Raw genomic sequence first — 16,804 nt, forward strand, 5'->3', positions numbered from 1 at the left:
TAGGCAATGAATAAATCTTTCCTAAATGAATAGCCAGTACTTAAAAAGCACTGGTTGAATGGATGAATGGTGCTTAAATAAGATTCTACGTAATAACACTGTAACAAGTATACAATACACTCTCTACAAATGACAGTTCCCTTCACCTTTCACAAAATTTAATGCCCTCATTCTAGGATTTATCAGTCCTTAATTTTGACCATTACAGTCTTTTGGCCATGTTATTATATCTCATTAAGTCTAATTCACAAGTAATCATACTATTAAATGCTTATTTTATCCTTTGCTCTCATTTTCATGCAAATTTGTTGGTAAATGAGTATAGAAAATGTTATAAATGAAAATAAAATGGAGTACCTTCTTACTGGTCATAGGATGGTCTAAATGAAGAGTGCTTGTTTATACCACGTAACTCTCCTAAAAATCAATATGAACCTACCTCCAAGACCAAGGTCTTTGAGAACATGATAACCACCCGGCTGCAGGAATTCTCCAACTATTCTGTCAGGCTCTTTTAAGTCTCTCTCGATTACTGTCACCTTTCTTCCATCTCTGGAAAGCACTGCTGCCAAAGCAGAGCCAAGCACGCCAGCTCCCACGATGATAACTTCTGGGTCATTTTGAGAAGATGTTGATGTAGAGGCAGCTGCTCCTATTAAGGTTGTTTCTGAAATATTGGTTCCTTTTCTGCGCTGTTTGAAAAAAAAAAAGGTAAACTATGTATCCAAATCTGTTTGATTCAAATCATGCTACTACTATGTAGACACACTGGACTTTCGCATCCTGGGCTAAAGCTAGATACTAAACATTATCAAACCAAACAAATTGTTACATTTTAAAATCTAGATAATATATAATAATCAATGATATCAAAATATTCGTTAAATAAAAGTGTGTCATATTATCCCAATAAAATTAAATATTTATTGTTTTCTAAACATGATATTTGGAAAATGTTATACAGACATATTTAGAAATCCACACTGGGCCGAATATAATAAATGCTCATAAGGGACTTCAAAGACTTCTTATAGGGCAAACTGTATCATTAATAACTAAATTCTTCAAATATATCCTGGGAATCAACGAGATGCAAATCACTTACAACTTCTGATTTGACTTCATCTTACAAACTATTCAGCACCTTTTAGATAACTTCTTTTTGTTTGTTTGTTTTTTGTTTGTTTGTTTAAGACTAAGTTTCACTCTAGTTGCCCAGGTGGAGTGCAATGGCGCAATCTCAGCTCACCGCAACCTCTGCCTCCCTAATTCAAGCAATTCTCCTGCTTCAGCCTCCCGAGTAGCTGGGATTATAGGCATGTGCAACCACGCCCAGCTAATTTTGTATTTTTAGTAGAGACGGGGTTTCTCCATGTTGGTCAGGCTGGTCTTGAACTCCCAACCTCGGGTGATCCGCCTGCCTCAGCCTCCCAAAGTGCTGAGATTACAGGCGTCAGCCACCGCGCCTGGCCTTAGATATTTTCATTATTCATCTTTATTTTCTCTTTCTGGATTTTCATTGGAAAAATCTATCTCAATTTAATATCACTTTTATATGACTAAACGATTGTCAAATCTTGCCTACCGATCTATTAATTGAAGATTATCTAAATAAACAAAATTACAAGAGAACAAATAACTCATACTGACCCTTAGGATTTGACTTGTTTACAATTTTGGTCCTTAACATATAAGCACATATTTAATTTAACCCTCCTTTTTCCCCATCCTGATACTCTAAGAGATCCTAGTCAAACAGTTGGTCCCCAAAAAAGGAACAAGGAAAAACATTAAACCTATCACTGGCTGAACTGACAGCAAAACTTTAACTTTGATCATAAAAAGATGCAAAGTCTTGTTTGGAGAGATTTATGACCACTGAGAATAATAGTGCACACTGGCTTTTTAAAATGAACAATTCAATTTTGTAGTATTTCTTCTTGGTAGGTAGATTCACACATTTGAATACATTTCAGATACAGAATTGCAAGAACCACCTTCCTTGAGTTCTCTGACCTTAATGATTAAGGTAAGACTAAATGCCATTTGAAGGGGTTTTTAAAAAATTATCAAGCAAAAAGGAAGAAGACGAAGCCTAAAATCCTTTAGAGCTTTACTCTGTGATTCTAATATCCACCCAACATTCTTTTACCTCTATAATGGACTGGGAATTATGTCTATTCCTTTTATTACATAATTTCTCTTAGAAAAATACTATTCTGTCCTTTACTACAGAAAGATGTCAATATTCTACTCTTCCCATTAGTATGTCTTAATGGCCAGAACTGACTATATTTAAATTACTATAGAGGGCAAGACAAGCCCCTTTTGTCATCTTAACCAAAAATGTGTTTCTTCATAAGTTTTTCCTGTTTTATACATACACACACACACACACACACACACACACACACACACAGACACCCTGAAAGGAGAGCTATGGAGGAAAACAGGCCTTGCAGAGCCTCATCAGTAGAGTAAGCACTAATGGGAACTTAGTACTCAATAGATCACAATCTAACAACTCCCTGGTTCAAAAAAAATAAAGACAAAGCCTGGGGCATTCACAAAATGGAACCAGTATTGATTGCTGATAACCCAATTTTCCTACTCCAAAATTTCTCTACACAGCATGAAAACAGGAACAGCATTCCAGCCACCTGAACTACAGCTCAGTGACCTTAAGGGAAATGATCTCAGACCACAATACGAAAGAGTTCAAATTGAACATTAAGGATTCCCTCTCCCTCCTTTCCCATTCCTCAAACCCATTCACCATGTCACTGAACTCAGCGCTACTCAGAAGGCGATTCATCCTAAGAGATGTATATTATCTCTATACTAATATTAACAGCTACTATTATTAGGCGGTTATAGACTAGGTATTAACTACCAGCAAGGGTGGTGCCATTCCCAGCTAATGGAAGAGGTAACAGATTCTCACAGAAATTAAGCAATTTGCCAAAGATCTCACATTCAGAAATGGTGGCGCAAAAATTTAAAAAGCAAGTGTGGGTTTACTGCTATAGTCTCTTGCCTGATAGTCCTGCTTCCATTCTTGTACCCCTACAACCCATTCACCATACAGTAACGGCAATGTTCTTTTTGGAAAGTAAAAGGCCAGGCGCGGCGGCTCACATCTGTAATCTCAGCACTTCGGGAGGCTGAGGTGGGCGGATCACTTAAGGTCAGGAGTTCGAAACCAGCCTGGCCAACATGGTGAAACCCTGCCTCCACAAAAATACAAAAAAAAAAAAAAAAAACTAGCCGGGAGTGGTGGCATGCACCTGTAATCCCAGCTACCTGGGAGGCTGAAGCATAAGAATCGCTTGAACCAGGGAGGCGGAGGTTGCAGTGAGCCGAGATCACACCACTGCATTCCAGCTTCGGCGACAGAGCGAGACTTTGTCTCAAAAAATAAAAAATTGTTTTAAAAAAAGTAAACATCAAATAATGTTACTCCGATGCTTAAAATCCTCCAGTGCTCTTGGAAGAACTCTTGGGAAAAAGTCCAAACACTCATTGCCAACATGCCCTAAATGATCTGGCCCAAACTACTCTCCCCTCATCTCCTCCCAGTGGCCGCCTCTGCTCCTTTTGCACGAATCCCAACTACACCTGTATTTGAACAGCTGGCCTTTGGCGTTAGGACATTACTGCAAGCATTTACTCAATGCTCCAATATTCGGGGGAGGAGGACTTTGGACCCAATGCCTCAAAATGTTGAGCATTTTCCTTCTGCCTGCTTTTCAAACTGTTCTGTCACTTTCCCCAGTCAGCTTTCACTTCTTACAAGTACTGGCCTTACCCGCAGCACGTTTCTTTCTCCCTCAGGCACAAATCCAATCCTTACCCAAGAATTTTTAAAAACTTTTCCATCATGGAAAGTGGTTGTTCTCCTCCTTCAAAGTGAAATTGTAATGTTTCATTCCATCTTTCATAATCAAATCAATATCCAACCTCCATCTGAGGCTCAACCAATGTTAAATGAAACGAATGTTTTCATTCATTCTTAAGAAGGTCAAAGATGTAACCAAGGCACAGCAAAGAGTTTAAAATAAAAAATACATGAGAATTTATACAAGCACTAACCTACCGCCTTTTGCCCTTTAAATAAAACTTACATTTGAGCGAACCCAATCCTACTTCTACGTAAGACATTCATCTTCCCGCTTTGAAATCAACCTACCCTCCTGGCCTCGAGCTGCTCCTTATTTTCTGATTTAGGGGGGGACTTGGCCCAGAAGAAGCCAATGAAAGGCAGAGCTGAGAGAATATCCGAGAAGAGGGCGAACTGGGAGCCGCTCTGCTGGCGCCCGAGGAGACCCCCGTTTCGGTGGCGACAGCGGTAGGAGAGCACCAGGCCCAGCGAGAGGAACACCAGCACGCACAACAGGACCTCCCTGTTGGCCAAAGTGATGAAGTCCCCGCACTTCTTATAAAAATAGGTGAAAGTGGCAATGCCCAGAAAAGTCCACATGGTTCCAAGGCTTCTTTGGTGGCACCGGTCAAGGCGGAGATTCTCTGCTCGGGTGGGTTTAAGGTTCTCCCCAAAATGCCGTACCAAGAGGAGCACGAAGAGCCGGCCAGACTCCACTAAACAGCGTCCCAAGACGAGAAGTCCGATCAGACCAGTTTTTAAAAATCATATAAAGTTAGTGTAAAAGTATGTTAAGCCAAGTTGTACAGGACGTAGAAAGCAGTATTTAAAAATCGCCTGCTGGAACAGCTCCCTAGCAGACTCGCTCCTCCTCGCCCAGGCAATCCAGATACTCCCTTTTTTCTTTTTTGATGGTGTTCCCTGGGCGGTTGCTGCGGGTGATGGATAGATACTCTTCTGATACTGGTTCTTCGTGCTATAATTTCTTTTCCCACCAACAGCAGGTGCCCTTTCGGAAGGGAATGGGAGTGAAGGGAGGGTCACAGAAACATCTCTGCACTGGGGGAAACGCGGTCTCGCCTCGGGCGACAGCGACGGCGAGCAGCGACCGGAAGTCACAGGGGCTGCGGGCCAGCGCGGGCTCAGAGGCTTCTTTTTCCGCGGACGGCGACGCTGCACAGCCCAACCTCGGAAAAACGCCTGCGCCGCCGCCGCCTTCTCCAACAAAAGATGGCCTCGGACTCAAGAGTGCGGCTCCAGGGCAGTGCAGCTCCAACCTCGCGAGTTAGAGGCCTCCCGCTTCGCTGGCCCCCAAACCCGCCAACTGCGACTTCGCTTCCCCACCGATGAAAGGCGGTTGCCAGGCGACCTCCCTCAGACGGCGGCGGCGGCTCCCGATGGCCACCTCACCAGCATCCCTCACGGGCGACGGCTTTCCCCAGCGCGGCGCGGCCGCAGTAACCAGAGTGATCGTCGCGCGCCCCGGCTCGCTGCCCGGCTCCACGCGCCTCAGCAGCCCGGGCTGGCTCGGTCCAGGCGAGTGACCAAGGGGCGGGGCTCAGGCGCGAGTCCGCCCGTCCCGCGCCCTCCGCGTGCTGGCCCCGCCCCCCACCCTGCTCTCTCAGCCGCCTGCCAATGAGGGCGCGCACCGCGCCGTAGGCCGAGATGGCGCTATGCCGCGTTTGGCCAATCGCAGGCGCCGCAGCCTGCGCGGCGACGCCCCGAAAGGCGCTAGGGCGATGTTGCGTGGTGTGGGTGGGGGCGTGGGGATGGGCGCGGGCGGGCTCCTGCCGGGGTGGGGCCAGGGGTCGCCTGGGATGCGCTCCGGGGCCGGGGCCGGGGCTGGGGTCGATGTCGGTTCACCGCAGCAGCTCCATCTCCTGCGCCCTCCCTGGACAGAGGTGTGCTCACTTGGAGAAGCCTGGGGTGATCCGCTGCCTCAGGTCGGAACGTTTCCATTCATTCCGCTAGCCCTTATTGCGCGCTTATGATGTGTCAGTCCCTGGAGTCCGAAAGAGGAATCAGACACAGCTTCCCTGCCCTGTGTATGTGGAGAGGGTGGAAGGGAAGGCCGTGAGTGCGTGGGGAGCCTGACATTCCAGCTGAAGCTGGAAGAATGAAGTAGGCGTTTGCCTTAAAAGGAAAGGACACTCCAGGTGCTCAGGTTAGAGATACACGGATGCGCCCAGCCCCTGTTCTCTCAAGACCAGAAACGTAGGGGTGGGGGCTCGGAGGCAAAAAAGTCAAATAGTCGTGTCATAGGTATCTTGAGAAGGGGGTGGTTAGAGAGGGAGCCATGGAAACAAGAGGCTGTCCTTCCCTAGGCCTGGAGGAGTCTGGTGAGGCGCCCAGGGGGAGGTTATACAGTCAGGACAAGCAGTCCGAGGGAGCAACAAAAGTGTGCAAAAGTCTCGGAGTGAGACAGCCCTTATTATACTACGATGAAACTTACCTAAAATTTATTGAAACTTAAGACCTCAGTGTCTTTGCTCATCCTGTTTCTTAACTCTGGACTGCCTTCTTTAACCCCTATGATAATAGGTGCAAATCCCTTCTGCCTTTTGAAGCGTGGCTGCATTGTCACCTCTTCCACCAAATCGCCATTGACCTTCACCAAGTCACATAACTGTTTGTTTATTTTGAGACGGAATTTAGCTCTTGTCACCCAGGCTGGAGTGCAGTGGTGTGATCTCAGCTCACTGTAACCTCCGTCTCCCTGGTTCAAGCGATTCTCCTGCCTCAGCCTCCAGAGTAGTTGGGATTAAAGGTGTGGGCCAGCACGCCCAGCTAATTTTTGTACTTTTAGTAGAGACAGGATTTCGCCATGTTGGCCAGGCTGTTCTCAAACCCCTGGCCTCAAGTGATCCGCCCGCCCCGGCCTCCCAAAGTGCTGGGACTACAGGCATGCGCCACCATTCCCGGCCTTATTCATATTTTATCCATAAGTGTACATTCAGACTGTACACTTATAACTGAGTCTTATCCCTACTAATCTCTAGATTCCCTAAGGGAAGGATCTGTGTCTGATAAGATCACCCACAGCACCTAGCACAATGCTCTGCACTTAATTTATCCTCCATAACATGTATTTAATAAATGATGAATGACACTGGCATATAAAAGCAAGACTAGGCAACTAGAGTTAGGAGACCTAGATTCTGGCTACCGCTAACCAGCTTGTGACCTTTTACAGATGTTACAAGTCACTCTGCCTCTGTGGGGAGAAGGCAATTTCTTCATGAAATCTAACATCCCTTGCAATTCTGCATCAGATACTTGGCAGGGTTTAAAAAAATATGGCACCTGTAGTAACTTTTCACCCTCAATATTATGTTTTATCTGCTAATAAAATAATTATTTGGTAAAACACCCGCACAGGCATTCATTTGACTCTCAAAACAACTTTGGTTTTTAAAATGAGGAAAATGAAAATTAAACAGGTTAAGTGGCTTGACTAAATCACAGCTGTGATTAAATCGTAATGATGAAACCAAAAGTCAAAGTCCTGGTATCCATATCTTGTGGTTCCCCAGTATGCACAATTATCAGTAACTGCCTTGCTTTCCAAGACTTTTATTCTTTCCCCTACAATATTCCTCACTGTTATCAGTAAGTTTGGCTGCCTAAACCGTACATCAAACTTAAAAGGACTCAAGAAAAGAGAATCAGTTCAATGTATGGGAAATCATTTCCTGAAGATAATTCTTCAATAAACTGCTTACTGGTATCTGTGAGTTCCTGTTTTGTTAAAATAATAGAGGAGCAGCTGACTCTTTTATTATTTTTAAATTTTATTTTATTTTTGTGACACAGTCTTGCTCTGTGGCCCAGGCTGGAGTGCAGTGGCACAATCTCAGCTCACTGCAACCTCCGCCTCCTAGCTTCAAGTGATTCTCGAGCCTCAGTCTCCCGGGTAGCTGGGTCTAGAGGCACGTGCCACAATGCCGGCTAATTTTTGTATTTTTAGTAGAGACGGTGTTTCGCCATGTTGACGAGGCTGGTCTCAAACTCCTGACCTCAAGTGATCCTCCCGCCTGAGCCTCCCAAAGTGCTAGGATTACAGGCATGAGCCACTAAGCCTGGCCAGCTCACTCTTACAGATGGGAATGCAGTTATCACCAGGATGGTTGTACCCTTACTCTGTACTCAAGATTATCATAAAAGGAATTTTTATTAGTAAGTAGATAATTTTTTAATCTCTGGAAAACAACTTTCTTCATATGTTTATATCTTCACAAAGTCATTCTTACAATGTCAGATCTCAATCCTTTAGGCAGTTCAAGATCCACTTCTGAATTTGGGGCAAAAAGAGCACTTGTAATACCTACCACAGAGCACACTCTGAATGCCTGTATCTTCTGAACTGAATTAAATGTTATATAAGTGCATTGCTTAAATATTTTTGAATCTTGCCATGGTTCATTTATTCAAAAACAGAAATCTGTCATTGAGACCTGAAGCAAAGGCAATGAAATGTGAGACAAAAATCAGCTGCTTACTGGCAGAAAGTCATAATGCTATCAAGTAGGTACATGAGAAATACTTTCGTACAAGAGCTAACACATATAGTACAGGTGGCGTTCTAAATACTTTTCATATATTAGCTCGTTTTGGCTTCCTGACAACACTTTTAGGGAGATACTGTTTTCTTTTTTTTTTTTTTTTTGCAGACGGAGTCTTGCTCTGTCACCCAGGCTGCAGTGCAGTGGCCTGATTTCGGCTCACTGCAACCTCCGTCTCCCAGGATCAAGCAATTCTCCTGCCTCAGCCTCCTGAGTAGCTGGGACTACAGGCGCAGGCTGCTACACCCGGCTAATCTTTGTATTTCAGTAGAGACAGGGTTTCACTGTGTTGGCCAGGCTGGTCTCCAACTCCTGAGCTGAGGCAATCCGCCCGCCTCAGCCTCCCAAGGTGCCAGGATTACAGGCGTGACCCACCACACTTGGCTAAGATACTATTTTTTTTTAGTCCCATTTTACAGACAAGAAAACTCGTGCACAGGGAAGTGGTCACAGCTAGTGACCAGCAGAGTCTGAATCCAAGCCCAGAAAACATATGTGAGGAATTGAGGAATGTGTGACTTTGATTTTTCTCCCCACACAAAGATCTAGTTATCTTGAAACAAAGAAGCACATCTGATCTCTTTCTTGCTTAAGCTTTTGAGTTTTCACCGTTAGCCTAGTTGGGCACACCAGGCTAGATTTGTGTCTTAAATGTCATTCTCAATGCAAGAAAAAGTCCCGCCCAGCTTTCCTCAACTACCCATGCTTTGAGACCTCAGATTAATCATCTTTTTTTTTTCAAGTTTTCATAATTCCACCTCTTTGCTGTAGCAGTCACTCACTAATTTGTACTGTAAGTATCTATTCACAATGCCTTTTCCAAGTTGCCAAAAAAGAGCTCAAGAGAGGGTTCTGAGATCTCATGCAAGCAGGAATTCAAGGCTAGTAGCAGAGTGCACTGAGAGGAGAGTTTATTAACAGCTACTCCATTACAAAGTAGGGCATCCCCAGAGAGCAAGAGGAGGCATGCCTTGTCTTTGCTTTCAGCTTTCCTTATATAGAGATCTTGTCTATGTCAAAAGCTAAGCTGTGTCTACGTGCAGGTAAGCAGACAGCATGACAAAATTTATTATTCTATTGATTTAAAGATAACTATCCTTGACATTCTAGTGTGTGAATACATCAAGCTTAACTGTAATTATCTTGAAAATATATATTGTTATGGGTATTGGGACATCTGGGCTTTCCGCTTTTGTAGGAGTGTGTCCTTGTAGGTATCTTTAGGCTGTTTCCTCAACTATAAACGTGTTGATTATGGGTTGTGACCAAAAAGGAATGGCCTTGTTAGTCTCAAGATGGAATTGATTTTTAAAGTGGTGCCACTCTGGCTCTCCTAGGCTCCTGCTTCCCTCACACAAGGGATTCAACTCCTTAAGACAAGGACCATGTCTTATTCACAGTTGCATACACAGTATTTGGCATATGGTAAGTGTTCCCTCAATGTATTGAATACAACCTTCCTTTTTAAAAATTTTAGGCCATTGTTTTGGTAGCAAACGAAATAATTGTCTTCTTAAAATTTTCTTTTTTTTTTTTTATTTGAGACAAGGTCTTGCTTGGTCATCCAGGTTGGAGTGCAGTGACACAGTCACAGCTCACTGAAGCCTTGACGTCCCAGGCTCAAGCCATCCTCCAACATCAGCCTCCAAAGTAGCTGGGACCATAGGTGTGTACCACCACACTTGGCTAATTTATTTATTTTTCATAGAGACAGAGTCTTGCTATGTTGCCCAGGCTGGTCTCCAAATCCTGGCCTCAATCAATCCTCCCTCCTTGGCCTCCCAAAATGCTGGGATTACAGGGGTGAGCCACCATGCCCGGCCCTTCAAAACTTTATCACTCACCATTTACCTCATCCAAAAACTTTTAACCCCAATCATATAATTGTTGGACATCCTCTCAGCACTTATGTAATCTTTTGCAAATTCTAGTTGCAAGTGATGGAGCCAACGGTGTTAATTTGGAACATTGCTTTCATTTTCTTTTTATCCTTTATGGCTCATAAAGCCATAGTTAGGTGACCATCAATCCAATTTAATGTAGTTATGTAAGAAGTGTCTACTTTGTGTCAGGCACTGTGTTTGCTGCTGGGAATCAGGCAGTGAACAAGGCAGACATGGTACCTGTCATTTTGGAGTTTAGAGTGTAATGAGAAAACAGCAGTGAACAAGTAATTACGGATGTCATGTGTATGAAGGAGGAGGAGGAGGAGGAAGAGAGAGAAGAAGAGGAACAAAGAAGGAGAAGAGCACCACCAGTAAGCAGATGTTGCTCTGGAGGGTAAGAAGCTATAAACAAAACTAAGGGTCAAGAAAGGGCTACCAGAAGATGTTACTTTTAAGCTAGGTTTGAAGAATTAGCAGGGGTAGGCAGGTATAACCTCTGTCAGTGTCAGTGATCACACTTTACCTTTCTTCTTCCCTTTCCCCTTACTAAAACACTAAGTATACAGCCAGCAAAATAAGTTTTTCACTCTTGATGGCAGTATGATTGGAAAGATGAAGGTTCTATTCATCTGAGCAGTCTTATTTGCTATCTTTCTATAAGTCTCCATTCTGTTTTTTTCAATATTGTTCATTTGAAATAATATATAAAGGTCAATCTCTAAGAAAGAGTTTATTTGGGAATATGCAGGAATTGCAATTCAGGACACCCAGACTTGGGCAGCACCTGGGTGTGTCCAAAGAACAAAGGGAAAGGCTGAGGTTTTATTGGGAAAATGAGGCAAGTACATTGTTTTGAAAGAAAGTTCACTGGTGCTGGCAGTGAATGGCAGGAGCTGGCAAGTTCTGATTGATGAAGTGGCAGCAGTTACCAGGTAAGACATAATCTTAAAGCCACAGGTAGGTCTCTGCGGGTTTTTTGTTGAATTGCAAAAATAGTCTGTGAAACAGGTGTATGGGAACTGCCCTTTCCTATGACCTCTTGACTGCATTTTAGTTGGTAATGACAAGACTTGACTCCATTTTGTACAATCAACTTTCACAATATCAATTTTAAAAACTAGAAAATATTCATTTGCTAAATCAGAGTTGAACCTAGTCTCCTAGATTTGGGGTGCATTTCAGTTTCTGAACTGGGTGGCAACATATATTGAACTAGCCAGTCTCTTCCTCAACCATTCTTCCTCTTGGCACTTCAGGCTTTGAGCCTTGGCTCATTTCCCTAGTTCTTGGAGCACACCCTAGTGATATCCATTGGAATTGTGCCAAGGGCAGCAAAAGAAAAAGCCAGAGCAATTATTAAAATGATTCAACGCAAGGTGAATCTCAGCTGATCCTAAGCCAAGGAGAAGGGGAGTGAGGAGGAGGAAAAAGATTAACTAAAAAATCTGCCTTAAAAGAAGGTTTTCATCATATTAATATATTGGCCATGAATTACAATAATATGTAATTTATTTACCTATTATTTGTTGTTCTTCCCCTCTCCCCAAAAGGATTTAACAAAATTACTTCACTGGGATAATTTAAATTGATAAAAATTCTGGAAAGTAAGCAATATGCCTTATGGAAAAAACAATGTATGCCCTTTGATTCAATAATCCCACTTCTGGGAATTCACCTGAATCAGTAAGGGTTCTCCAGAGAGACAGAAGCAACAGGATATATGGAAGGGAATTTATTAGGGAAAATTGGCTCACACTTCCACAGAGATGAAGTCCCACATGCAGGCCGGAGCCATCAGCAAAGCCAGTAGCATGGCTTAGTCTGGAAGCTTCAGATGATGCAGCCCCCAGTTTGAGAACAAAAGCCTGACAATCCTGGGAGGACCCTGGTGCAAGTCCCAGGGTCCAAAAGCCAAAGAACCTGGAGTCTGATGTCCAAGGGGAGGAGAAGAACAGGCATCCAGATCTGGAAAGCAGACAGAGAGCAGAGAACAAGGGTCCCCCATCTTCCCCCTTTGTCCCAGCAGGCCCCTAGCTACCTGGATGGTACCTGCCCACATTGAGAACAGGTCTTCGTCTCTCAGTCCATTGATTCTTGCATCAGTCTCCTCTGAAAACACCCTCACAGACACATCCAGACATAATGTTTCCCTAGCCATCTAGGCATCCCTCAATCCAGTCAAGTTGACACCTAAAATTAACCATCACAAGTCTACCCCTTGTTAAGCTATCACCCATACACATCTCCTTAAACCATAATTCATCTCCAAATAAAGACAATAAAAATGTCATAATTCCACCTAACATGATACAACTATCCTGTGTACAACCAAAAACACACAAATCCCATCCCCAGAAGAGAAAGTGAACTTCTTTAGTGATGTTTACTCTTCTCCTGATATCCCATAACTTGAATACTGTGATGTAAAATTAACAATACTTAATTAAATACTAAAAGTCAATAAATTTTATGTTAATGCTAAATGAAAGAGAGGAAAGAAAACAAATATCTGTGTAAGATGTATGTATCTATGCATGAAGGTATTCTTAACAAAATAGGGAGGAAACAGTCATGACAATTACAGTCCTCAGTTCTGTTAACTGGTCATGTGGGTATAGCCAGTTTTTATAACTACTTTATTCTATTGTATATGCTGTATTCCGTTTGCCTTCAACTTCAGCAAGAACCTCAGCTTGTTGTGGTTCTCTACCTGGTGGGGGTGACACAAGCCTTCATTCCTAAAGGGTCTGGGCCATTCGTAGTCCTGCCTGGCTTCAGTTATTGTATAATAGTTTCCCATTGACCTTAATCATAAGGCATGGTAAAACTAAGGGACTTCCTGTATTTCAGACAAACTCTTCCTTACCTCCATTGTGGAGTAATAGTACAATTTCACCCTTGGTAGTGCAGATCAGTCACCTCATCCAACACCTTAACTCCTTTCTTAGCCTATGTGGAGTCCAAGTTGGCCAGGTGGCAGTTTTAAACTTTCAATTCAGTGAAATCATTGTTGTGTCAGCTAGTAAAAGTATTCCTCCCTCTGGAACTAATGCCTCTAGGCCAGCAGAACATGTCATTGGAACAGAAAACAAACATTTTGCTAGTGGGTCACTAGGAGCAATGGTGAGTGGTGCCACTCCCATTGTCACCCATTGGTTGCTCGACTCATGAGTCCTGGCCATGGGAGAAACAGTATAATATATTGGATGCAGATTCACAGCATATACGGCCTTCTAAAGAACCTTGTTCCAGTCTTGCAAACTACTGTCACCTAGCTAGCACTGTAATTGTGACTTCAGAAGGTGATTCTGCCATTCTATCAAGCCAGCTGCTTCAGGATGATGGGAAACAAGGTAAAACCAATGATTTCTATGAGCATGCGCCCACTGCCACACTTGTTTGGCTGTGAAGTGAGCTCCTTGGTCAGAAGCAAATGCTGTGTGTAATAACATGATGGTGAATAAGGCATTCGGTAAGTCCATGGTTGGAGTTTTGGCAGAAGCCTTGCATGAATGAAGACAAATCCATATGTAGAGTGTCTATTCCAGTAAAGACATATGACTGCCCCTTCTGTGATGGAAGCAGTCCATTGTAATCAACCTGCCACCAGATAACTGATCACCCTGGGGAATGGTGCCATATTAGGAGCTCAATGTTGGTCTCTTGCTGGCAGAATGGACACTCAGGAGTGGCTGTAGCCAGGTTGGCCTTGGTAAGTGGGGGTCCATGTTGCTGAGTCCATGCATAAACACTATCCCTGCCACCATGGCCATTTTGCTTATGAGCCCATTGGGCAATGATAGGTGTGGCTAAGGAAAGAGGCCTACTGGTATCCACAGAACAGGCCATTCTATTCACTTGATTATTAAAATTCTCCTCTGCTGAGGTGGTCATCCTTTGGTGAGCATTCATATGGCACACAAATATCATCACATCTTTTGTTCACTCAGAGAGGTCCATCCACAAACCTCTTCCCCAAATTCCTTTGTCACCAGTTTTCTAGTCATGTTCCTTCCAAGTTCTTGACCATTCAAACTATTGGCTATAGCCCATGAATCAGCATGTCATCACACATCTGGCCATTTCTCCTTCCAAGCAAAGTGCACAATGAGGTACACTGCCTGAAATTATGTTCACAGGAGGATTTCCCTTCACTACCTTCCTTCAGGGATGTTCTAGAAAGGGGCTGCAGTGCTGTAGCTGTCCACTTTCAGGTGGTACTTGCATATATGAAGAACCATCTGAAAACTAAGCCCTAGTCTTCTCTTCCTCTGTCAACTGATCATAGGGTCATCCCCATGAGGCCAAAGGTGCAGGCTGGGAGAGAGAAGAGAGAGAGTGTAGCAGCAGGAAACATAGGCATTTGGGTCCCTTCCTCATGGAATCTCCTTTGCCTTTAGGACCTGCTCAGGCTGATCAATACCCCACTTCCATTTGATGATGGAGTGCCGCTGTACACACCCAACTTTATGGCTTGGTGGGTTAGATAACACCCCATTCATGATAGGCAGTTCAGGTCACATGGTAACTTGGTGGCCCATGATCAAGCATTTAGTTTCTACTAAGGTTCAGTAGCAGGCCAAGAGCTATCTTTCAAAAGGAGGGTAGTTATCTGTGGATGATAGCAGGGCCTTGCTCCAAAATCCTAAAGGCCTCCACTGTGATTCACCGATGGGGTCCTGCCAAAGGCTCCAAACAGTATCCCTATCAGCCACTGACATCTTAAGTACCATTGAATCAGCTGGATCATATGGCCCAAGTGGCAATGCAGCTTGCATAATAGCCAGGATCTGTTGCAGCCCCTGCACTTTTCTAATCACTCAGTAAATGGGTCAAAGCAACACACCCAAGTGAGGAACATGTTCCTTCCAAAATCCAAATAGGCATTGTTTCCTGTTTATAGAAGGGGCCAGATGCAAGAACTTGTCCTTCACCTTAGAAGGGATATCTCGACAGGCCCCACACTACTGGACCCCTAGAAATTTCACTGAGGTAGAAGGCCCCTGAATTTTAGTTGGATTCATATCCTACCCTCTGACACACAAATGTCTTACCAGTAAGTCCAGAGTGGTTACTACTTCTTACTCAGTAGGTACAATCAGCTTAATGTCATCAATGTAATGGACCAGTGCAGTGTGATATCTTGTGGAAGGGAAAGGCAATCAAGATCTCTGTAAACTAAATAATGACATAGAGCTGGAGACTTAATATACACCTGAGGCAGGATAGTGAAGGTGTTTTGCTGGCCCTTATGGACAGGTATGGAGAAAAATGCATTTCCCAGATCAGTAGCTATATACCAGGTACCAAGGGATGTGTTAATTTGCTCAAGCAATGAAACCACATCTGGTACAGCAGCTGCAATTGGAGTCACCACTTGATTAAGCTTACAGTAATCTGCTGTATTCCCCAAGATCCATCTGTCTTCTACACAGGGCAGAGAGTTGAATAAGAATGGGCGGGGAACCACCACCTCTGCATCTTTCAAGTCCTTCATGGTGGCACTAATCTCTGAAATCCCTCCACAGATGTGACATTATTTTTGATTTACTATTTTCCCAGGCAGACGCAGCTCTAATGGCTTCCATTCGGCCTTTCCCATCATAATATCCCTCACTCCACAGGTAAGACAACCAATGTGGAAATTCTGCTTAGTATGCTAAGTATGTCTATTCCAACTATGCGTTCTGGAACTGGGGAAGTGACCACAGGATGGTTTGGGGACTCACTGGACCCACTGTAAGTGAAACCTGAGCTAAAACTCCACTGATCACCTGCCCTCTATAAGCTGCTACTCTGACTGGAGGGCACCATATTTGGGGTCTCCTGGAATCCATGTCAGTTCAGAGCCAGATGTCAGTAGTTCCCTGAAAGTTCTAATTATTTCTGTTTCCCCAATGCAGTTACCCTAGTAAAAGGTCGGAGGCATAAACAGTATATTTGGTAGAATACCCAAATGAAGGGTAGTGTACCCTTTATTCAAGGGTTTCTGGGTCTATAAACTGGCTCAAGTCTGGAAATTGAGCGGCCATGATTATCTGTTTTTAATATTTGAGTTACGCTTTTGTTTACTTGACCTGGAAGTTTTCTGCTTATACAGATCAAGTAAGAATGTAGTAAGCTTCCCATCTATTTCACTTCTAGGAACATGAAGATTAATCAGCCAAAGCCAAATGTCTACATGAGTCAGATTATTCTGATTGTTGGATTGCCTCTGCTATTCGTTCATTATGGTAGCTATGTCCACCTTGCCTTTGGCAGTTGAGTTTTGCCACTTGGACCCTGCCACCTTGGAATCCAATTATTCCCGTTCTTTCCCAATAAATGCCCTCACTTTAACAGTAAACATCCTGTGAGGCTGAGTGCACCTTTCTTTGTAGGTAAGCTAGTTGCATGATCAGGGCTTGCGTTTGGTTTTCAGTAATTTCAACCCAAAGGCTACTGGGGAGAAGATTCTCCTTCAGGGAACACTTAGA

At 43.7% G+C, this 16,804-nt stretch overlaps 1 protein-coding gene and 2 long non-coding RNA genes across 5 annotated transcripts in view; 2 read left to right on the forward strand and 1 right to left on the reverse strand.

The window, feature by feature from the left end:
• Positions 1 to 4,636, reverse strand: part of SQLE (squalene epoxidase) — a 28,960-nt gene extending 24,324 nt beyond the window's left edge. The window contains exons 1-2 of the mRNA XM_017885937.1: positions 4,190 to 4,636; positions 440 to 692 (exon numbers count right to left, since the gene is read on the reverse strand). Of these exons, the coding sequence (XP_017741426.1) occupies positions 440 to 692; positions 4,190 to 4,480 (544 nt within the window). The 5' untranslated portion in view covers positions 4,481 to 4,636. The remainder of the gene's footprint in view (positions 1 to 439; positions 693 to 4,189) is intronic.
• A 1,087-nt stretch (positions 4,637 to 5,723) lies between these two features.
• LOC108538085 (uncharacterized) lies at positions 5,724 to 10,028 on the forward strand. 2 transcript variants are annotated; one of them, XR_001888000.1, is made up of 3 exons: positions 5,724 to 6,044; positions 9,780 to 9,867; positions 9,992 to 10,028. It is a non-coding gene; the product is annotated as an uncharacterized LOC108538085 (long non-coding RNA). The 2 variants fall into 2 exon arrangements; XR_001887999.1 differs by having other exon boundaries at positions 9,987 to 10,022.
• A 44-nt stretch (positions 10,029 to 10,072) lies between these two features.
• On the forward strand, positions 10,073 to 16,633 carry LOC108538086 (uncharacterized). Of its 2 annotated transcripts, none has more exons than XR_001888002.1 (3): positions 10,073 to 10,108; positions 15,891 to 15,952; positions 16,473 to 16,633. It is a non-coding gene; the product is annotated as an uncharacterized LOC108538086 (long non-coding RNA). The 2 variants fall into 2 exon arrangements; XR_001888001.1 differs by lacking the exon at positions 10,073 to 10,108 and adding an exon at positions 10,522 to 10,722.
• The last annotated feature ends 171 nt before the right edge of the window (positions 16,634 to 16,804 follow it).

The sequence above is a fragment of the Rhinopithecus bieti genome, unplaced genomic scaffold (genome assembly GCF_001698545.2).
Source record: "Rhinopithecus bieti isolate Rb0 unplaced genomic scaffold, ASM169854v2 scaffold_15136, whole genome shotgun sequence".
Lineage (NCBI taxonomy): Eukaryota > Metazoa > Chordata > Mammalia > Primates > Cercopithecidae > Rhinopithecus > Rhinopithecus bieti.